This window comes from Mauremys reevesii, linkage group 20 (genome assembly GCF_016161935.1).
Source record: "Mauremys reevesii isolate NIE-2019 linkage group 20, ASM1616193v1, whole genome shotgun sequence".
NCBI classification, from domain to species: domain Eukaryota; kingdom Metazoa; phylum Chordata; order Testudines; family Geoemydidae; genus Mauremys; species Mauremys reevesii.
This window is the reverse complement of record NC_052642.1, coordinates 12,335,498-12,358,926: the sequence shown is the minus strand read 5'-3', so window position 1 is coordinate 12,358,926 and position 23,429 is coordinate 12,335,498. Positions and strand designations below refer to the sequence as shown.

General features: G+C 43.3%; 1 protein-coding gene across 6 annotated transcripts; it reads left to right on the top strand.

Moving 5' to 3' along the window:
* Window positions 1-1,050: 1,050 nt before the first annotated feature.
* Window positions 1,051-21,837, top strand: PSPH (phosphoserine phosphatase). Of its 6 annotated transcripts, none has more exons than XM_039507869.1 (8): window positions 1,067-1,165; window positions 1,313-1,421; window positions 5,633-5,680; window positions 14,342-14,500; window positions 15,516-15,650; window positions 17,789-17,934; window positions 19,515-19,663; window positions 21,646-21,837. In XM_039507869.1, the coding sequence occupies exons 4-8, from the start codon at window positions 14,361-14,363 to the stop codon at window positions 21,754-21,756; spliced, it is 681 nt and encodes a 226-aa protein (XP_039363803.1). In that variant the 5' UTR covers window positions 1,067-1,165; window positions 1,313-1,421; window positions 5,633-5,680; window positions 14,342-14,360; the 3' UTR covers window positions 21,757-21,837. The 6 variants fall into 6 exon arrangements, with proteins under 6 accessions (XP_039363802.1, XP_039363800.1, XP_039363803.1 ...); XM_039507870.1 differs by having other exon boundaries at window positions 5,629-5,680; window positions 14,345-14,500; XM_039507867.1 differs by having other exon boundaries at window positions 5,629-5,680.
* The last annotated feature ends 1,592 nt before the right edge of the window (window positions 21,838-23,429 follow it).

Genomic DNA, 23,429 nt, shown 5'->3' with positions numbered 1-23,429 from the left:
CCCGCCCGCCCGCATCCCATTGGCCAGGCCCAGCCGGCGGCAGTACCATTGGGCAGCTCCCTTGTCGTTCGTTTCCCCGGGCCCGCCCCCCCTGCGGAGGCTCTCGCGGCCGTTGGAAGCCGTTAATATGCAAATCAACTTAATCACGTGCGCATATTTTTATGAATATACGCAAGATCTTATTAATATGTAAAATCTTACTACTGTACAACCATGCCTAGTCATGTGCGATTGGGACTCTCATTATATGAATAACTTCATTAATATGCACAAACTAGCTTCTCACAGTTTTAGCTATTTGTATGCAATTCAAATAATGAACATGCCTCTAGGTCATTAATGGGTATATTATGTAGTTAGCAATGACAATCCCCCAGTTACTAAAATCACAAACTCGCCTGAGTTTGAAATTCGCCAAGTTTTTTTTTAAAATAGTGGATTAATATTTAAATTAGCTCAATTAATAACAGATAAACGCAATATTTCAAACCGCCTTCTTTGCTCTCACTGCTACTTGATGTTCTGCTCAGAGTAATAAACAAATGTCCAGTATTGCCAGTCCCCAATGTTCAAAAATCATGAGTCAGGCTCCAAAAATATGTGATCTGCTTGAAAATCCTGAGATTTCAAAAATAATAAAATTAGAGTTTTTCTTTTTATTTGCCTTGAATTCTGAACCTTTAGGGTTCCCTTTTTCAAGATATTCTCTGTAACTATGAAGGCTCAAACTTGCTTGTTTTAGATGAAAGTTGAAATTCTCAGGTAATCACAGGACTTCAGGAGCGGGGGCTTTAAGAAAAACAACAAATATTGTGAGACTTGCGTACTTGCGAGAAAATCATGAGAGCTGGCAAGACTGAATGTCCTCAGTGGGGTGTTTTGAAACCAATTTAACAATTATACCTGGCCAGTACTTACTGGTGAGAGAGCAGGATAAGGGAGTTTTGGGAGACCAGGTTGTGAATGATAGAGATAGGTATGGGAGCCCAAGAGTTTCTATGCAGATGGAAGGTGACAACCTGCTTGGGTTACTGACTTTTTTACTTTTTTATGCAGTTGGTGTGTGAGCATCAATGGGAAATATATCAGCATGTTTGGACCTCTGTGGTTTTGCTGAGCTGCTGGCAAGTTATTTTAGTGAGGAACCCCAAATAAAAAATACCAGGTAAGCTTTCTTTATCATTGCATTAATCTTTTTTTAAATTAAATATTCTAAAATGCAGGAAATTGCACTTGGTATCTCAAAATGTACTGTTAGAGGGGACCCCTGGAATTCTAATTTTAATTGTTTGTCTACTTCGTGTGTGTCTAGCTACAGGCCCGGAGAAAGACTGCACACATGGCTTTTGGGATCTCTGTCCCCATATATCCTGCAAAGGATAGCTCCGTAGTTTGAGACTTGGCTTGTTGAACCCACGGTTGTAAATTCAATCTTTAAGGGGGCAATTTTGGGATTTAGTTGGGGATTGGTCCCCCTTTGAGCAGGGGGAGGAAGTATATGACCACCAGTCCCTTCCAACCCTGATATTCTATGAAAGGAGACTCCACACTCCTGAATCTTCCACATATCTCTGATACTCTCCACCAAAGAATTCCACAGTCCAAGTATCACACCCAAACATTTTGACATGCACCTTTGATTAATGATGATTAGCAGGCCTAGCCTCTAGCTGTAACATGTAGAATGCAACCAGCCAATAGAGGGCAATATAGTCAAACACACACATACATGTGCACACATATGCAGACACACACACACACACACACACACACACACACACACACACACACACACTAACTATCCTTCATATTATGCAATTTCCAGGTCTATGATCTTTTCCTTTGATGGTCCCTGGAAAGGGGGCAGTTGTATTGCCAATATAGATAAAAAGGGGTCAGTGTCCATATGAATCCAAGTCATGGCTGAAGCCATCTGTAAGGCATTCTCGTTTGGCCCTGCCCCAGCCCTGGTGCCTAGAGTGTTCAAACACTCAGGAGCTATTTCAGACAGGGAGCTTTGATTTAGTGCAGGAAAAAACCATCGTCACTTTTTTGTTTTAGTTAGAGTTTTGATGTGTTTTATCAGAAAGAAAAGCCAACTTCAAAAGAAATCCGACAGCCCTTAGTTTAAGTCAGTATCTACACTTCTCACCAAATGGGGTTTTCTCAGGAGCCTCAAGGAGTGAGTGTCCAATTCACATTGACTTTCAAGGGAATTGGGGGTGCCTAACTCCACTAGGCCCCAATGAAAATCTAAGCCACAAGTCTCTGTGCTTCCTCCCCGGACCACACATTTGAGGGCTGCTGTTTCAGAGTACTTTTATATTTTTAGGGCAGTTGAACTCGCATTTTGCAGCAGTCTTTTAGGGATAAGTGCAAACCTGTCCATTTATAGCTCATTTTCATTTCAGATGTTGAACTGTTGTGCATTTAATTTTTAATATATGATCAAAATATAAGGGCAGATACTTGCTGGAGTAAATTGTCCATTGAAGTCAGTGGTGCAGTGACAATTTACATCAACTGAAGAACTTCCCTATAATGTTTAAATGGATGAAAACCTGTCTATTAAACCCATCTAAATCTATTGAAACCAAAGGTGGGATATTTCTATTTGAAGTATTCAATAAGAATTCTGTTGGCCAAATTATGCAGTCCTTACTCAGGCAAAACTCCATTGGGTTTTTGAGTAGGAACCATTTAGCGCGTCTTTATCTGATTCAATTTGTCCAGCATCAAACTGTGATTAACCCATGTTAAAATAAACTGTTTCTAAGCCTGTTTAAAAACACAATGTCCTGACAAAGATAAAACTAATCAACAGGATCAGACTAGACATTAGATATGTCAGTGTCACTCCAGTAGGGGGTCCTGGCATAGGAGTACTCTGACATAAGAAGCTACACATAGATGCTCATACTGACCACTGATTATTTAAATATTGTTCATATTTGAAACAACAAGGATGACATAGAAGGAGGCACAGATAAAGCTTGTGACTTTAACTAATCCACATAAATTGGAGGAATAAGGTTGCCAGAATTGCAAAACAGCTGATGCATGAAATGTGACTGGCTCTTGACAATCTTTTCATAAGGATGCCAGTCACAAGACTGCCCATCAAGAAGTGAATAAATGGAGCTATATCAGCCACAACAGCTGTCCTACCTTTGAATATAACCAACTTAAAAGGAGAGACTTTTTTTTTTTGTTGGCTTCCTGGAGCTAGTCAAAAATTTTCTGATGGAATATTTTACCAATGGAAAATATTGATTAATCCAAATCGAAACATTCTGCTTGAATGTGTCAATTTTTGCAAAATTTAATTAACACCCCCCCTCCCCGCTTCAAAATGAAGCATTTCAACCTTATCTGAATGGAACATTTTGATTTTTCATTTAAAAAACAACTTTATTTCAAAATGTATTTTAGATTACATTATACACTATAATATAACATTTAAAAAAGTTAAAATAGAAATAAAATGTTTAAATTTTAGCTAAACAAAATATGTACAGTGACCAGAATCAAAATTTGTTGAAAATGTCATTTTGCAGGAAATTTAGAAATTCAATTTTCTTTCCAATTCAGAACAAAAACCAATTTTTAAATCATGCAATTTCCCATAATTGGAAATTCCAGTTTCCACACAGCTCTACTAACAATCCAGATTATTCATAACAAGAAATCCACCCTTTAATTTTGGAAAACACTTTAATTTCAGCCCCTAATCGAAAATCCACAGGAGTGCCAATATAAAAGACCATACGCTATCTTCTACATTTGTTTAAAATAGTGTACATTTGGAGTGATCACACTGATTTAAATAGAGCCACTCCAACTTTATATTGGTGTAAAGGTTGAGGCTTGATCCTGCAAGATGCTGAGCAGCCTTCTGGTTTTGATACAGCGAAGTACCTAGGCGTGTGCTTAACTTTAAGATTGTGAGTAATCCCATTGATTTCAGTTCTTCACTAAAACACATCCCTTTTTAAAAATGAGAAGGTCTAGAAATCCTCCAGATCTAGCTTTTCTATTCAGGAAAATAATCACTAGCAGATTTGGCTTAAAGAAGGCTTGGCACAATAGGGCAGATCCCAACGCAGCTACATCAGTTTACATCAGCTGAGGATCTGTCCCCAAATCGCCACAGGTACCTCACAATTCCTTCCTATGTTTCCATATTCATGTGTAATATGTATCAGAGATGTCTACATTGGACTGTCAAACCCTGTTTAAAGCAAGTTCATCTGAACCGTGCTTGAACTGGCCAAGCTAATTTAGTGAAAGCCCCAGCCTAGAAGGGGGCTACATTTTGGGTTGTATAAGTAGGGGCATTTCCAGCAGATCTAGGGATGTGATCATTCCCCTCTACTCAGCACTGGTGAGGCCTCATTTGGAGTACTGTGTCCAGTTTTGGGCCCCACACTACAAGAAGGATGTGGATAAATTGGAGAGAGTCCAGCGGAGGGCAACAAAAATTATTAGGGGGCTGGAGCACATGACTTATGAGGAGAGGCTGAGGGAACTGGGATTGTTTAGTCTGCAGAAGAGAAGAATGAGGGGGGATTTGATAGCTGCTTTCAACTACCTGAAAGGGGGTTCCAAAGAGGATGGATCTAGACTGTTCTCAGTGGTAGAAGATGACAGAACAAGGAGTAATGTCTCAAGTTGCAGAGGGGGAGGTTTAGGTTGGATATTAGGAAAAACTTTTCACTAGTAGGGTGGTGAAGAACTGGAACGGGTTACCTAGGGAGGTAGTGGAATCTCCTTCCTTAGAGGTTTTTAAGGTCAGGCTTGACAAAGCCCTGGCTGGGATGATTTAGTTTGGAATTGGTCCTGCTTTGAGCAGGGGGTTGGACTAGATGACCTCCTGAGGTCCCTTCCAACCCTGAGATTCTATGATTCTATGATACATTAATCTTCAAATAGACCAATACTTCTTACGTGTCTTTGGTACCATGTGTCTCTCAATTCAGGTGAGAATGGAGACATTCTTCAACTCCAAGCTGGACAATTTAAGGGGTCAGATCCTCAGCTGGTGTAAATCAGCTTAGCTCCACTGACTAAGAATTCTTCTGTTACAAATATAAACACTGAGTTATCCTTAGTTCAGGGGACAGCCTTTGTAATCGTATTCCTTGGGGGATTACTCTGCATTACCAGGGGCAGTAACCCTGGACCACGGCACCCAACATCCCTACACCCACCTCTTTGTGGTTTTGTGCCAAGCTCTTTTGGTTCATTTTGCTGAGGCTTCAGAACCCTTATAAATTTCTGCAGCACAGAGTGACATACATTAAACGAGCAACCCCTCCACCTCTCCTTGCAATGCTCTCTGTGCCAGTGCCGGTACATCCTTAGCCAACCAGGGAGCTAGCAGGGCTGGGCTATAGGGGCTCCTCCTCCAAAGGGGGAAGGATTGCACCTCGCTTTCCTAAGCCTGTCAGCAAACAGCTGAACATCTCTAGTTTCATGCATGTAACGATTAAAAAAAAAAAAAGTAGCCGTGCTTACTCAGCAGATTATACAGAGCTATTTAGAAAATGCACCTTTCTTCCTGATCAGTCCGTGCCTTTGTATATATATGAGCAAAGGTCTCAGCTGATCATTTCTTTTCCTGCACAGCCAGAAGGTTTCCAGCAGCAGCAGCAACAGCAGCCACGGGCAGTACAATACTGTAAGTCACCAGGACTGGTGTTTTTCTCTGTTTAGAAGGGGATGTCTCTCTGAAAGCTCATATCCATCTTGCTCCTAATTTGTTTTCTAGCACAGACAGTATGTGATGGATTTAGTTTTCAGACCCCTCTGGGTATTTCTTGTTGTTGTTGGTATGATTGTGTTCTCACACCAGATGCAGTGACAGTGAGGTGCCGGTTTTGCAACAGGAGCATAATGAATGATGCAATCCTATAGAGGGGAATCATCATCACTTTGCCAGATGAAAGCACTACCCAAAAAGCTGGAGGGGTCCTATGTTTATGGCTATATCTTTTGGTCTCCTTTGCCTTTTCCTCATCTATTTTTTATAAAGTATTGAAAGCAATTTACCCCTATGCATTGCTGTCAAATGTCAACTGACAGTTGCAAGTAACCCATCTGTTGATTCCAAATGCAAATACTTATTTACATTACTTCCTTTAAAGCTGAACTGAAAATCAACAAGTTGAAGCAGGCTCAATGATACTAGTGCACCAAAAACTCCCAAGGACTATTATTTGGTCTTTTAATGTAATTACTACTCATAATAATTTGCTCAAATAAAGCTCCTTTCATCTGAAGAGCTCAAAGTGCTTTTCTAGCATTGTGCATTAAGCCTCACAACAACCTTGTAGGCAGGTATTTGTATTCCCATTTTACAGATAGGGGAATTGAGGCACAGAGAGATTAAGTAATTTGCCTCATCCTAACATGCAGCCCAATCCAGTACCGGTTGAAGTCAATGGAAAGACTCCCATTAACTTCAGTGGGAGTTGGACCAAACCCCACAGTACGTAGCAGAGTTGAGACTAGAACCAATTACTTGTGACTCTCATTTCTCTTTAGTTCACTAGAAACAATGTAGTACAGTAAGAGTTAATTTCACACCTGTGCCACAAACCAGGGTTCAGTTCTGCCAAGGGAATGTAGTAATATCTCAGGATTGATTCTGTTCTCACATACACAGGTGCAAACAAGGAGTAACTCTTTCGAAGTAATTACATGAGGGTTAAACCAGTGTAAGTGAGATCAAAATCAGGCCTCTTGTGCAATCCATTACTATTGATAAGGCGTTTACAGTTTCACTGAAGAGGAAGGGGGGTGGGAAAGTGGGAAGCACCAGATGCTGTTTGTGAAGTGCACCACAGCCCTAATGATCTGTTTCAGGAGGTACTGTTGGTAACTATTTCACTAAGGTTGAGTTGATCTTCAGTTTTTTTATGGCAACAAGTGCAAATGCAACAAAAAGTGACAATGTGGATGGGGATGGGTAGCACTTCTGAAAACTAACGTATGATAACAAGTGAAGTGAGATTGGGATGTTGATTTTCCGATCTCACTAGGCAAATCAATGCCTAGTTACATCAGGATAGAAATAAACGCAGCCAGAAAACCACATGGCTTCTAAACATCATTCCCTTTTTCCTCTTGAAGTATTATTTATCAGATGTTTGGCTTTTCACCATGTACAAAACATTCTTCCTCAAAGGATCAGAAAACTGGAAATATTTCAATTGTTTTCTTTAAACAACAGCATTTGGCACTGCATAACTGCTAGTCCTAATCCGCTGGCTCCATCACGGCTAGGTTATGTAACAGAACTCATCTGTAAACTGTGGATGTGCCAGTGCTTCTTCTGAGTGTCCTGGCAAATCCAGAGGGTTGTGGAAAGATCTACTTTCCCTTCCTTGCCACTGTGAAAGCTTATGGCCAAATAAATTTGTTAGTCTCTAAGTTGCCACAAGGACTCCTCATTGTTTTTGCTGATACAGACTAACACGGCTACCACTCTGAAAACTGCCTTCTTTGTTCCTCTTTTTTCTTCATCGTTATCTTTCCTTTCCCCCAACTGTTCTACTTTGCTCTTCTTTCTGATTCTCTGAACCTTTCTTCTCTTCTCTGATCTCTCCTTTTCCACTGGCTTCTCTTTCCCCATTTTCTTCTTTCACCTTTGTGTCCATTTTCTTCCATTCACTTAGACTTGTATGAATGCTTGCTGCGTGGAACCTTTCCAAAGTTGAAATGACAGAGTCAGAAGTCTAGCCTTCCTTCCAGAAGTCAAATGCAGTAACTCCTCGCTTAACATTGAAATTTTGTTCCTGAAAAATGCTACTTTAAGCGAAATGATGTTAAGTGAATCCAATTCCCCCATAAGAATTAATCTAAATAGGGGGGTTACGTTCCAGGGATTTTTTTTTTGCCAGCCAAAGAGGGACTGAGCCAGTCTCTGAGAGGGACCAAGGGACCCACCGCTGAATTGTTGCTGAAGAGCCCCACGTGCTGTCCCTTCCTGTATATATATGTGTGGGTGTGAGAGAGAGAGAGACAGAGACACGCACTATGTGTGTGAGACACAGAGGGAGAGACAGAGAGCTATGCCGTGTGTGTGTGGGGGGGGGAGAGAGAGAGAGAGAGAGAGACGTGCATTGCCCCTTTAAGTACGCTGACCCCACTCTAAGTACATGCCTTTTTAAGTATTGTAGATCAGCAAGTTGAGACAGCAGCTGATGCAAGTAAGCTGCCTCCGTTCTGAGCTCTGTTGTGTGTCCCCCCCGAGCTCTGTGGAGATGGGGTACATGAGCTGGGGGAGGGGGACATCCTGACATTAGCACTCCTCTTCTCCCTCCCACCCAGCAAGCAGGAGGCTCCTGGGAGCAGTTTCAAGGCAGAGGGTAGGAGCAGCACACTGCAGGGGACGGAGGGACAGCTGAACTGCCAGGCAATTGATATTATCACCTGCTGGGCGGCTGCCGCACAGGGAACTTAGGGGAGCTGATAGGGGGGCTGCCAGTGCACTCTGGTTCCAAGCCCCCACCAGCTAGCTCCAACGGGCTGCTCTTTCTGCAAGTAGTGGGCAAAGCAGGCGGCTGCCAAACCACGTTATAAGGGAGCATTGCACAACTTTAAATGATCATGTTCTCGAATTGATCAGCGGCGTAACAATGTTAACTGGGACGACCTTAAGTGAGGAGTTGCTGTGCTAGAAAGAGGCAGGCTTTTCCAATTTGATTTACCTGCATCTTTCACATGGAGATAGGCCTAACTGATCTTAGTTGTGGGAATTCATCCTTTTCTGTCTATACTGCATAAACCTCAGTGCATCTATGCTAGTAGATTCTCTTTTTCTCAATGCAACTGATCTTTGTCAGTCTTAGAAGATTACATAACCATGGGTCTCTGGAGTAAAGCCAGACATGTGATAGTTCCTGATTCTCTTCTACTTGGAAGGTTGACAAAGTTTTCAGTTCTCCTTCCACTCTTTTTGAGATCTTGTACACTATACGTCTGCGCAATGTCCAGGTCTTGTGAATAACCTAGCAACTCCTTCCTTGGGTAGGCTGTGCTCTTAACTGCTGTAGTCCACCTCATTTGAGGCACCGCCAGAGAGAAAGGTTTAGGGCATTGCTCTCAGCGCTGGAGAAAAGTCAGATTAGAGACAACCTCTGTCTACTTCCTCCAGTGTCTCCCCTCCTCCCTTCCGTGTGTTTGTGTTCTCTTTGAAGAGGTTCTTAATGGGTGGGACATGACCCAGAAGTGGGTCCCCGGGGGTGCTTGGCTGGTGTGGCAAAATCACTGGGTCAGGAGGCCCACTGGGTCAGGAGGGCCCACTGCTCCCTCTGCCCTGCCCCGCTGCCTATTGTCCGGTACCAGTCACGGGACAGCTCGGTGCTCTACCCGCTCCCCTGTTACTTTCAATTCCAGGGCTAGGGAAATGGCTTCAAGATTCTGTGAAACTGGTTCTGTAGCCCCTTGGAATGATTCTTCCTAACCCTAGAGCTCCTTGAGCTGTGCAGGCATGGAGGACAAAAGAGGATGAACCCCACTTCACCTGAGGTGTATCAACCCTCACCAACACCAGCAGCATTGGCTATACCTACTTAAGAGCCCCTCACTGCAGTAGCATCAGCCTCCCTACTCCAGGCATGCTCTGCACCAGCTGCCCCATCCCACAAATCCTCCATCACCACCTTTTTGATCAGCAGCCCAAAATGCCCCAACAATTAGTCCATGACTCAAAATCCTACCTGTAGTGTGTGGTGGGATGATTTTCCAGAGATTTTGCAGATTGCAGGCCAAAGGAGATTAGAAACATCTTCTCTTTTTTACACATCAACCCCGGATTCTTCTCGGGGATCAAGATCATACCGCCTAAGCATCTCCTTCCACAAAGCATGGCCTTAAAGTACTTTCCAAAGAGTCACTGCATGTAATAAAGAGAAGAAAGTGTTGGTCTCAGTGCTGGCTTCACAGCTGGCATCCATGTTTTTTCTCTCCATCCTATATCCCAGTCCATCAAAGTCAGCAGCAATGGCTACGTCACAGCAGGGAATGTCCAGGAAAGGAAGCAAACTGGAAGCGCTGATCCCAGGGAGAGGCAGAATCCAGTTGGTGCCCATGATTAGGGTTTCTGCCTATCCCAGTTTTCACAGGATAGATCAGATTTTGAGGAGGCATATCCTGAAATATATTTCAGGCAGACACTGCATTATCACATGGTAATGCTGTATTGTCACAGGATGATATTGCATCATGGTGTGATATTGCAATGCAACCTCATGTTCTCACGATGCAACATGATAACTTTCCATAAGGATGGCTCAGCCCTGGGACATCATGACACAAATGTCATGCCACTCTGATGCAACATGTTTGTCCAATAGGGTAAACTTTAAAACCAGCAACTATATCCAGGGTTGAATTCTTGATGGACTTCATAATTTTTCTGGAGACTGGATTTTAACAGCATGCTATCCCAAAACGGTCAGTACACACTCTTTTCAATTCCATTGCTCAATCACGTCACAACACATGGTTTTCCAACTCCGCCCCAAAGTCAAAGCAAAAAATTCCAGTAATGGCATGACCAGGCAGATATGAAGTCAATTTCAAGTTAAGGCTGATGCAATATAAACCTGGAATTCAGTCACATACCCACCCACTGTGAAACTGTAGCTTAGTACCAACCTGTAGGTATTGCAGGGAGGTTTAGGTTTTATTCCTATAGCTATGTTGTAGCACTAAGTTTCTTTTGCATGCCATGATCATGTAATATTATTGTATTATGTGTTCTTTATCCAATTGCAGAAGTGTAAGTGGTGCATCACAGAAAACTACATGATGATGTTCCTGCTCCAGAGAGCTTATAGGCTAAGTGCTTGGGGCAGATTGAAGTTTACAATCTGCCCTGAGTGAGGGGCAGTGAGTAGCTGCATTACCCCAGAGTCAGAGACCAGTCCCTGCTTCTCCCTAGTGCCCTGAGAGAAGTTGGCTGCACCAGCCATTTTCTTAGTACAGGTTACTCGCCCTCCACACGGGCTCAGCTGTGCCAGAGCTCTGCCCACTCCCTCTGCCCTACCTACCCACCTGCATGGGAGGGGCATAGCAGCCCTGCAGCACCGGCTCTCCCCAGAGCCCTCACACTCCTACCTGTGGGACAGATAAGTGCAGGAGGGTAAGGGGGCTCCTTACATCCCTTTCTATCTCTAAGTCACAATCTGGTTCTTGTGGAGCGTGCCACACAAAACCCTAAACCAAATAGATAGACTATATGTAGCACATACTGCTATTTCACAGGCGCCTTAGTAGAGTTTTATTTTTAATAGGTGTTTTTTGCCAGCTAAATCTTTGTCTCTGCCTCGCGTGGTGATATTTCATGCCCAGTGCTGATAGCGTCCTGCTAAATACAGAGGGGCACTTACAAATAAGGAGTTACCTGTCCTCAGCCGCAGGCTTTATTCCACCTGTTCGAGGTAGCATGTTTGGCTGTTGTCTTCTGTCTCATAATGAAGGACTGGAACATTCCTATTTATTCGGTTAGTTGTGTACTACACGAGCATTTACAAGACCCAGTCAGTCTCTTTGATGACTATGTGTGTAGTACATACGTTTTCAGTTATTACAATAATTGTTCAAAGATCCTTTCATCCCAAAGGATCCCAAAGCTCTTTCCACAGGGTATATACAGCCATTTCATCCGCTGGCAGGGCAGAGTGCCATAAACATGCATGGGGTTTTACAAAACACAAGGACCCAGCTCCAAGGAATCTCACTCAGACAAATGCCAATACATGAGATAACAGTTTACACACACAGCCATGGAGACATGGTCAGTCAGAGCTCTAAGAAGGCTACTGTTTAGGACAGGAAGTGAAGAATAACTCAACCAATTGAAAACGCATTGGGAATGTAGCTAGGATGCAAGTACTCAAATGGGAATTCTGCCACATGACTGGGCTTAATGCCCCTTTCACATGGCAGAGGTCTTGGGACGGATAAATGAGCAGGACCTCATTCTTTATGTTTCATCAGAGGCTTTTATTTCTGAGTCGGAGTCCTAGCAAAGAGGGGTCCTGATTGCTGACTTGGTTTCCTAGGTACTGTGGTTATACTAAAGGTAAAGTATAATAATGTGGATCTAGATCACGACGAGCCTGTTAAAGTCAACGGAAGTGTTGCTCAATTAAGGACTGCTGAATTTGGCCCTAAGTTCTTACTTGGTTTTTAATGAGTCCTTAGATAAAATTCGTATCACTCTCCTGGGAGTTTTGTCCGAGAGAGGACTGAGTAATAAATGAGTGAGAACTTCAGGATCTTAAATAGCAGCTTTCCTTCTAAACATCTCAACTATGTATAGCCTACCTATAGGGGGGCAAATAGTATTATCCCCATTTCATAGACCGGGGAACTGAGGCCATTTCTATACAGAGTGTTTGAAACAGCAGTAGGTCAAAGCACACTATGGAACTTTTAGTGCGTGGTGGCAGGGTCCACACAGCCAGTTAGTGTGCAGCACCCTAGTGCACTGTGGATTTACACCCCCGCTTGCCGTGTACGAACTCTATAGGCAAGCCCTGAGACACAGAAAGGTGAAGAGATGTATCAAATGTCACACAGAGGTGCATTGGCAGCATGGGAAATAATAATAATAGGACTAAGGTTTCCTGACTCCTAGTCCCCTGCTCTAACTATTCAGCAATGCTGTCTCTCAGTTGCTATCAGTCCTACCACACACTGTCTCTAGAGGTCTCCCATCCAAATACCAAATCAGTTCAATCCTTCTTAACTTGTGACATTTACCAGGATCATGCCACAAGCAGGTATATTTGCAGGCAAGGTGGCGAAGAAGTTGACTGTGAGTTTTCTGATATATATTGGGCAGAGGTGGGGAGACTATCCTGGAAAAATTAAAACACTTACCCCACTGCACCCACTGGCAGCTGTTTTAACCATTCCCAGAGCCAAGCACTTTCTTACAAAATCAAAACATCTTTTACTTAAAGGTGCCCTTACAGAGCTGGGTGTGTGATGATCAGGGCCCCATCTCCACTGGCAACAGTGAGGAGCCCAAGTGTAAGAAGTGTGTTTTAAAAGGACAAGAAATATGTTCTCTGTGGGATCAGCCAGGTCCTCTGTAAGGAGCTGTAGGGCGTCTTGCCATCAAATTATAGATGAATACACAAGAGGCAAACAAATCTGCATACAGTTTAGTGTGATGAAAAGAAAAGAGGAAGCTGTGTGACATGACACCAGATGGCAAGGCATTTTCCCTTCACCCAGGAAGAACAGGGAAGATTCAGGTTAATCACATACAGGGATGTATAGTAGAGAGTGTAGGTGATTAGAAAACAAATCAACCCCAAAACAAACCAGCCAAACAATACCATGTGGGGCACGGGGTAGGTATAAAGCTGTAGCACTGAGTATTTCTCCCAAATACAAACCGATGGCTAAATATGGAATTACACCTTGCCTATAAAGAGAACAAGCACAAGGTGATTAGTGTGATAGCAGGAAAGTATTCGTATGCTGTTTAATACCCAACTGTAAATCCTGTGTTTCTGATCTGCTGAATTAACTGTGCCCAACACAGTCAAGTGAACAGAGACAAAAGAAAGGGAAAGCTAGTGTATTTCAGCAGTCATTATGCGTCCTGACTGTCCAGCTGAGTGACACTTTCAGTTTCTAATTTTTAAACATAGTCCTCCCGGGAAAAGGTTGTGGTTTCATGACATTGGGATTGATGTCTTGATGTGCTGGGTCAAGTTCCCTGAGACCAGGAGCATAGTAGGATTTATAAAAGAATTATGTTTACTGTCTGCTGGGCTTAGGCAGAAACTTCACCTCTGGCAGATTAATCCCTAACTGTCCTTTATGTGATTTCTTGCATCATCCCCTGGAGCATTTGGCACAGGCTTAGATGGACCAGGGGTCTGATCCTATGTCCTTCTACAAGTCCTTGTGGGGAGAAGTCTTGTTCCCTTAGACCTGAGAGGGTGAGCTGGAATTTAGTGTCACAATCCCTGCAGGAGAGCTGGATTCAGAGAGTTGTTGCATTAAATGTCAAAACTATAAGCTTGAGCCCCATTGGAGCATCAATAGGCAGCCCCTGCAAAGAGCAAATCAACAGCTGAGCCAAATCTCCACTGCCCAACGCCAGCTTTGAACTCAGCCTGATCATCAACAGGCACAGAGAGCAAATCAGCAACTGAGCCAGGTCTTCACCGCTGCCCACGCTCATTAATAAGGGCTGGCTCTACGGCTGCATTCAGCACTAGCTGGCAGATGACAGATCAGTTTCTTAGATGGCTCAACACAGAGTGCAGTGCAATGAGCGGCAGAAAGAACTTCTCTTCTCTTGCAGCAGGAAGCTTCCCAGAAGGATGGCCTCCCTCTTGGAGCTGAAGGAAATCTTCCGCAATGCCGATGCAGTGTGCTTTGATGTGGATAGTACAGTCATCAGGGAAGAAGGAATTGACGAGCTGGCGAAGTTCTGTGGAGTTGGGGATGCTGTGGCAGAAATGTATGTACACAGTTTGGTTATTTATTTAACAGTCAATAGCAATCAATAGTAATAATGGCTCAGCTTCATCCCTGGCCAGTGGAATTACATCAGGGATGAATAGGTTAAAGAGGATCAGAGTAATAATAAATAGCATCAGTGACTACTGGAATAACTTACCGGTTGGAATTGTGGATATATGGGGCCTGAGCCAACGTTCATTCAAATCTGTCCAATGCACACCAGGCCCTTACTTTGTTAAGGGGCTTTTAGTTAAACTTTGCAAAATAGTAGCACAGCTTGGTCCCTCTTTTTTGTGAAAGAAAGAAAATACATCTGGGGCCAGTCTGAAGCCTGATCTTGCCCCCATTGGTGCCAATAGCCAAACTCCCATTAACTTAATAGGGAGCAGAATCAGGCCCTTACTTAAAGAATGCTGGTCCAATATGGAGAAATAAAATAAAGATGTTGTCAGCTGGGTCAGCCATGCTCAGGTACAGCATGTCAGAGCTACCTATCTGCTTTGCCTCATGGTCCTCCTAAATCACAGCATTTCTCTTGAGAAGTATCAATGATCCTCTTCCACTGAGCTAGGGGAAAGTGTCTGTTTGTGGAAGCTGGAAATAAATATCTCACAAACCTCAGACTTAATGAGTTGCCAACAAGTAGTCATCAATCAGCAGTTCAACTCCACCTCTTTGTAAAGCTCTTTGCTGCCCATCTCCTGTATTTTGCCCAGTAATACTGGTCAGGTAACTTCAACCTGCCATGTTAGAGTGCTCTGCCTCTTTGCTCCGTTGTAACTAGAGGTGGATCTGAACCGCCACAACATTTTTGGAGGGGGATTTGAAATCTGGCAGCAGTTCCTAAGTATCATGCACATTTCTCAGCTCATACCTTTTCAGAATGTGCACACAACAGAGCCTAGAACTAATGGCACTTATGAATAATCCCTCTTCAGTTAAAAGTCTTTGTGACAAACCGTCTCCTGACGAGAGTCACTGATTTGCATGGATTTGTTTGGATCTCAATTTAGGACACGGAGAGCTATGGGAGGCTCTGTGACATTCAAAGCTGCTTTAACGGCACGACTAGGACTTATACGTCCCTCCTGGGAGCAAGTGCAAAAACTAATTTCAGAACATCCTCCTCAGCTCACACCAGGCATAAGGTAAGATGTATTTCAAGTGAGCCTTCCAAAGCCACAGAAGGCCAGATGCTCAGCTGGTGTAAATCAGCATAGCTGTGTGAAATCATAGATTATTAGGGTTGGAAGGGAACTCAGGAGATCATCTAGTCCAACCCCCTGCTCAAAGCAGGACCAATCCCCTGCTTTTTTTGCCCCAAATGGCCCCCTCAAGGATTGAACTCACAACTCTGGGTTTAGCAGGCCAATGCGCAAACCACTGAGCTATTCCTCCCCCAGTCAGTAGAGTTACACCAGCTGGGGATCTGGCCCAGAATGTTTTCTGGCTTGACTTTTACATGGTATGTGATGTTCAAATCGGGATGTTACAGTGGGATGAGTCCATTTCTGCGGACAAGTGTCCACATCAAAGCAAGCACCATCTCGGTTGGTGCTAAGGGGCATCCTCGTTGGCAGTCTCAGCACACAGGCCAAGGACTGAATGGTTATGGACAATGCTCTATCCCGTCACCTTTAGAAGTGGTCTTTCGAGGTCCGGGGTGTGGCCCTTTGATTGCAGTGCTGTTGGCCTAGGCGTGTATGTTCTGGAGATATAGAATGTGACCCTGTGAAGTGCTGGGGGCATTCAAATCCCAGGACTGGGCCCATCTAGAGGAGTCCGTTCTTCAAGGCTATCAATTCATTACTAAAGTCACAAACAAAGTTTTAAAGACATTGGGGCTCAGAGTAAGCACAACTCATTTCAGCCTAACAGGTATTTTCTACCCAAAAGCAGTAAGTGACTGAAAAAAGGCTCGTATTAGAAAACTGCCCTCCTAGCAGGCTCTAATACTGAACCGTGTTGTGAGAAGATATTGCGTCTGTGTTTTCCCCTTGAACTGAAACACAGATTTGTTCTCTCTCCAGGGCCAGCAAGAACAAAAACAGCACATTGTGTCTTTGTTTGGAATCACATGATTCTCTTCTCTTTATTTACACTCGCCCTCTTCCTTTTTTCCCTCCCCTTTCCTGTTCACACAGCTCCGCTGCTTTAATCCTGTATTTTAATCCTGTGTTCTAGCACGTCCGCTCTTGCTACCACCTCTGCTGCTTTGCTTTTGCTGCTTTTTTTGTTTTAGGGCCAGATCCTGCCAGGAGCTGAATGCCTTCTTTTAGAAATCATAGAATATCAGGGTTGGAAGGGACCTCAGGAGGTCATCTAGTCCAACCCCCTGCTCAAAACAGGACCAATCCCCACCCAGATTTTTGCCCCAGATTCCTAAATGGCCCCCTCTCGGATTGAACTCACAACCCTGGGTTTAGCAGGCCAATGCTCAACTCCCATTGTCTTCAGGGACAGGGAGTGAAATTCTTTTGTCTCCAATACAGCTTTTGGTGATTCCTTTTCTGTAGCTATTGCCTTTTTCTATAGGAAGGCTGTTGCTGTCCAATGTTCCCTAGGAACTATCCAGCAAGAGATACAGCTCAGGGTCAAAAGAACAGGAGTACTTGTGGCACCTTAGAGACTAACAAATTTATTTCAGCATAAGCCCAGGGTCAGTGAATCCAAAAGACCAGCTTATGCTTTAGATAACTGTTAGGATATAGATATTCAAGCCTGTCTGCACAGGCCTATCCTCCAAGAATTTAGGTGTATTCTTATTACTTAGCTAGTTACAAAGGTATAAAAGAAAGAAACAATAACTTTAAGCACATTCTCTGCACGGCTTGGTGCTATGGACTCAACCGCCTATATTGCTTGCATATGGTGGATTTTTTTGATGGTCTTATCCCCCCATTCAGGAGAATTTCTGGGCTGGATCAGTTCTCATTTGTTCACTGGGATTGACCTGAATGTGAAGAAAATTGACCTGGATGTCAAGAAAATCAGTTCCCTGATCCACTAATTTCTGAGCAACTAATTGCCAGTCTGTCTCAATAATACAGATTTGTTATAGCTCCTTTCATACAAATGCTACACGAGCCTGCAAAGGAAGAAGGGAAAGTGTAAGGCTGCACTAAAGTATGGTATTGAAACCCAATTCCTGGCTAAACAAGGATAATGCAAATTGTGGTCAGCTTTGTTAATGAACAATATAGTTGCGATTCCTCCTTCCCTCTCTATTATTTCTTGATCTTACTAGATATTCAGGGCTGGTTGTTGTGTTTTCTTTTCCTATAAGGGAGCTGGTAAGCAGGCTTCATCAGCGAGGCATCCAAGTCTTCTTAATATCCGGAGGGTTTCAGAGCATTGTGGAGCATGTGGCTTTACAGGTGAACATTCCAGCAGCAAACGTGTTTGCCAATAGGCTGAAGTTTTACTTTAATGGTAAGATGTGATTGTGGCTCTTTTTTCTACTCACCGACGGTCACCATTTCACTTCAAGCTGAAGTAGGATCATGGGCTACAGTGGCTTAAGAACTTAATGGAAAATCAACACATTGAAATATGATCATGTTGCTTCTATGAATGGCTTCTCTGAACTGAGGTTGATGGTTCTCAGTCCCGTTTCTTGTGATCGAGTGTCCACGTTATAAAGACCATCACTACAAGTGGCACTGATTGTCCCTTGTTGGCCGCCTTAGCAGAGAGGCCATGGAGAGTGGCATGGAAACTGAACTGCCCAGGCGCCCCTAGAAGAGGTCAGGGTTAAGGCAGTTTGGTGACGTAAAAGCATGTTAAAAGTCACAGGACATAAGACAGAAAATGAAGCGTGGGTTCCAGTAGTGACTTTACAGCCACAGTCCATGTTCTGCCAGAACCATCCAGCCTGCATCGTCTCAGTACCAGTTAGGGCACAGCACCAGGCAAGGAAATTGTGAGCCCCTCTTCTTTTTCTCTCTCCTGACATCTGCCAATCAAACTCTGGGGAGTGTGCTGTTCTGTGGACGGAAAACTGCAGACTGCTGGGCTGTCAGGCTGGCAACTTTCTCCAGCACTAAGTCATCTCCCCGTCCCTTCCCCCAAACTCCTTCTTCTCCCAGAACTCCCCTCTCTGCTCCAAACAAAACAAATCCAATTGAAACAATTTCTGGCCATACCAAATGTTCTTTGGAAGCCATTGTTTCCCCTGAGATAACATAACCCGCTAGGGTAAAGAAACAAGCATGGGAAATACCCTACTAATAATGCTAGTTGGTTCAGTCTATTGTGTGTCTAGAATAAAAGATCAATTTTTTTTTAAACTATGGCTGTACTAGGGAAAAGCAGCCAATGTTGGCGCTCCTTTGCATGGCAGCAGAGGCGTAGGAAAGTCACGTTCTTTTACATTCTTGCTATGGGTTTGATAAGATTTCAAGTCAAGGTTAAAGACTGTCTCATTAATAATAACACAGTTTCAGTTCTTTTAGTTTCTGCTTTCAGTGACTTTGGGGTAAATCCAGAGTAACTATTGACTTCAATGGACTTGACTTCAGTGGAATAGCTCTGGATTTTACACCAGTGTAACTGAATAGAATGGGGCTCGGTGGGGCTCATTATTCTTACTTATGCCACTGATTTTAATGGGGTCACTTCTGAATTACACAGTGTAACCAAGGGTAGAACCTGGCCCAATGCATCTGTGAATTTGTGGAATTTTTTGCCTTTTCTCAGCATTCAACATTGTGAAAATATTCACACCTTTGTGGCACTGTAAGATCCACAAAGTGATTTAGGTCAAATCCTAGTTTTTAATGCATGCTTAATTTCCAGTTAATTCAGTGGGGGCTTTATGCATGTAAAGCCTTCGGGATTGGGCCCTAATTAGTTATTTCCTAATGAAAAGGCCATGGACAATGTAAAAATCCCTCTTGATTTTCAAGAAGTTCATTGGTGTCTTTCCTAGGTACTCATGATTCTCTGTAACCTACTGAAGCAATTGCATATGCTGCCCAAGAATCTAACTCCTCCTCCCCATATGTTTTTAGGAGAATATGCAGGGTTTGATGAGACACAACCAACAGCTGAATCGGGTGGAAAAGGAAAGGTTATCAGTCATCTGAAGGAACAGTTTCACTTTAAGAAAGTAGTTATGATTGGAGATGGAGCTACAGACATGGAGGCATGTCCCCCTGCTGTGAGTATCCAAGAACTGGATTTCCCCTTTAAACAAATGCTTTGCTTTATATATATAAATATAAGAATGTCAAGACACCATCTGTTGACTGTTATACAGTATTTAAGGGGGATCGTTAATGCCTTTCAATCTATTCTGAAACAGTATCTTGTGGGCTATTTGCAGCAGCAAAGGCTGTGCCAGAAATCAGATTTCCTGCCTGACACCAAGAAGGGGATGTACTGATGGGCATTCACCTCCCGATGTCAACAGGCAGTGGGATCACCATTCAGTCATGTACCCCTTTCATTCTGGGTCTGGCTCACACATGCACACTCATCGTGTCTCTCTCTTCTTTGTGCCATTTGAGCATACACCCACACCTGCAGCTGAGGTCATCACCTCCCTGCCTCTCCAGCCCCTAATATGAGAACCTGAAAAGAAACATCATAATCCTGTTATTACCTTACACTCATCACTCTTCCTGTAGCCCACCCAGGCTTCTCTTCTGACTGCTCCCTTTGGCTCCTTGCCTTCTTTCACGTTGCACTTGGAACAGACTTGGAAGCCAGCCAAGCACACTCCCTCAGAAATCTCCTGAAAACCCTCCAGTGCCACTAAGCAGCCCACTAATGCCTTCCAGCTGGTCTGGACAATATTGTGCAGCACTCAACCTGCCTTTTAGACTGTGGCCAACACCTCCAGATTTGCAATCTTTTCTTTGGTATTGTTTACCTTTTAAAAAGGCATTGCTTGCGCACGCGCGCGCACACACACACACCTTTTGTCAATGTAGCACTAGGATTCCTGCTATTACTGTTAGTATCATGGTGCTTCTACACAGATTCCATCAAGTGCCAGGATCCCAACCTGGGCCACTGATTTATGGTGCTTAGGAAGCATGCTCCTGCACCCTTCTGGTGCACACGCTGCCTGATACTAGCAGAGCAAGAGTGCTAGTTTGATGGGTTGGAGGGGTGGGGACCAAGATCCTTTCTTGCACCAGAGATAACTTCTCATAGGGATGGAGCAGACACCTGACACCCCCTCCCCTGAACATGGCAGCTATCACAGAACTGGGAATAATTTAAAAAAAGAATTAAAAACACAACCTAAAAAACATTTAAAAAGTGCCTTTTTACAGTAGGTGTGGATGTAACGTGCAACCTACCATTATAGTCAAGTACCTTGCTAGAATACCAATGCTCTTGCTCTGTCAGAATCAGGAAGCATGTACCTTAATGTGGGCCTGGGATGTGCTCTGCAAGTACCATAAAATCAGCACTGCAGTATAAGGAACATGCCTGATGCTAGTTCCAAGTGCCAGTGCTTGTGTGATTCTATTATTTTGAATGCTAACTGTGCATATCTTGGCAGCAAGTGCATGCACTGCGATTCCAGATTAATATTTGTTTAATGCCTTAAATATCTCATGAAACAGCAAGAAGTGAAAGTTTAAATGTTGCATTTTCATTGATCTAGATTGTCTAGGCTCTAGAAATGATGATTGTTCTTGGTTAATGATTTGAGCCAAGATTGGTTAATGATTGCATTTGGTATCTGTCACACGAGGTGAGCGGAGTTAAAATAAATAGCAGAGGTATAATTGTGATATTGTGCATAAACATTCGGCTGTGAACTCCTACTGGACCGTTAGGAGTTCAAGGTACAGTAGCAGCATAAGTCACAGGAATTGTCCTCAGATTTTTCAGTAAAGTCTCAGATGTGAACAATCTCAATGTCACGAGGTATTAGAAAATGACCCTGCTCCCATGGCAAAGTTCGCATTGACTTCAAGGGTGCAAAATCAAGCCTTTAATGAAATCCATCCTAGCAACAAACACAGAAAGGCAGTTTTTTTGGTTTTTTTTTGGTGAGGGGTTTTTGCTACAGTTTGAGGATAAACTCGTTCTTTTTAAAAAATTGAACATATTTACACTGAAAATCCCCATTTCATTAGTGGAAAGCTTAATATACAAGCCTATTCCTTTCTGTTTTGCTAGGATTGCTTCATTGGATTTGGAGGAAATGTAATCAGGAAACAAGTAAAGGAGAAAGCCAAATGGTACATTACTCACTTTGATGAACTGCTTAAAGAACTGGAAGAAAGATAAGTTATACAGTAACATAGTATTTTTATTAACAATTATAGTAGATCAATATATACAATGCAATTAAACATATTTTTGTTTGCACAACTGTGTACTGAATTTTTTTGTTTGAATTTGATGCTTCCAAATAACTTCCCAAGATATTCCCTCTTGTACCTGCAGTTCACATTGCAAGTGGTCCCATTCCCATATATTACCCAAACATTTGCTAATCAGAATTCTTATGGGGCAATGGCTGCCTTTTATCCGATAATCTTTTCCAAGGTGGAAAAGTCAATGGATTCATTCACTGGCCTATCACAACCGAAGACCCATGTTAAGAATTTATTGGCAAGTTAATAAATTAATAGTCTGTGATTACTTTATAATGTATGTTTCTTCAAATCACTAAGGGCCCCATTCTGCTACCTTCATTCAGCTTGAGTAACACCTTACTCTCCTGCAGAAGGGTCAGATTTGCTTGGCACATGACAGGGAGGGAAAGGCATTTGCTCCCTGGCTGCCGCCTGACCTACATTAACTAGAACACCATCTGGCTATGGTCCCTTATAGATCATATGCCAGCTGAGAACTGGCCAGTCAGTTACTTTGCCTCCTCACTCTCCCAACCCCCACGCCCCCAAATACTGGCGTGGGTAGGTAGGGCAGCTGGCACAGGGTCCAGCTATGCTGGCTGTGCATCAGTTGAGAAGTCCTCCTGCTGAGGGAATTCTCAGCTGGCCTGAGTGGTGCAAAGGAACCACTTCAGGGTGGAGAATCTGGTGCCACGTTTTTGATGTGCATGTGTTTGCCTTGTGGAAAACGGTGAGTAACGCCACACTGAGCTGAAAATCTGCTTTGGAATGTGAAAAATAAGCCGCTGCTATTTGCTGAAAAGCACAGTCAGGGCTCACAGTTCCAGCAGAGGTGTGCCATACTTAGTTATGTGATGTACAACTAACTGGAGGCACTGGCTAGAGTTTCAGAGGTCACCTGAGTGTGCAATTGCTTGCTCAGCGTGAACGCTTGTTGGCAACTCTCTTAAAAGTTCAGATTTCACATGTCCACTTATAGTGGTATAGAAAGGACAGACACAAATGTATACAGCGTAGTTGTAGCTGTGTCATTCCCAGGACATTAGAGACACAGGGTGGGGGGTTTGATTCAATAAAAGATATGCCTGAGACACAAGGTGGGGGAGGTATTCATAGAATATCAGGGGTTCCAAGGAACCGCAGGAGATTCTAGTCCAACCCCCTGCTCAAAGCAGGACAAATCCCCAAACAGTTTAAAAAAAAACAAAAAAAAACCCCTGTTCCCTAAATGGCCCCCTCAAGGATTGAACTCACAACCCTGGGTTTAGCAGGCCAATGCCCAAACCACTGAGCTATAAGTGAGTCACTTTCTGTACAAAATTCCAAAATGCCACATGAAAACAGTCTGGGCGTTGGTTTTCCTCCAAGGAAAAGCTGAGCAGACTATCACCAAAAATTTGGGTTTTTTGGTGCCTCCTTTCAAATTGGTTCTTTATCAAGGTTTAGTTGATTAACACCAAGGAGCAGCTAAACCCAACAAGCTGACTGATTTCTGTGAAAAGATCGTTCCAAACAGACCTTTATTAGTGAGGGCTGACTCAGAGGGCAACATCCGCTCTGCTTAATAAATCTGCACCTGTACTCTAGCAATGGGCATGACAG

Excerpts from the sequence above, each read along its gene's own strand:
- PSPH (XM_039507865.1), top strand. The coding sequence starts at position 14,283 with ATGGCTCAACACAGAGTGCAGTGCAATGAGCGGCAGAAAGAACTTCTC. Across the intron at positions 14,501-15,515 it reads GGGGATGCTGTGGCAGAAAT|GACACGGAGAGCTATGGGAG; the intron begins GTATGTACACAG and ends ATCTCAATTTAG. Across the intron at positions 15,651-17,788 it reads CAGCTCACACCAGGCATAAG|GGAGCTGGTAAGCAGGCTTC; the intron begins GTAAGATGTATT and ends TTTTCCTATAAG.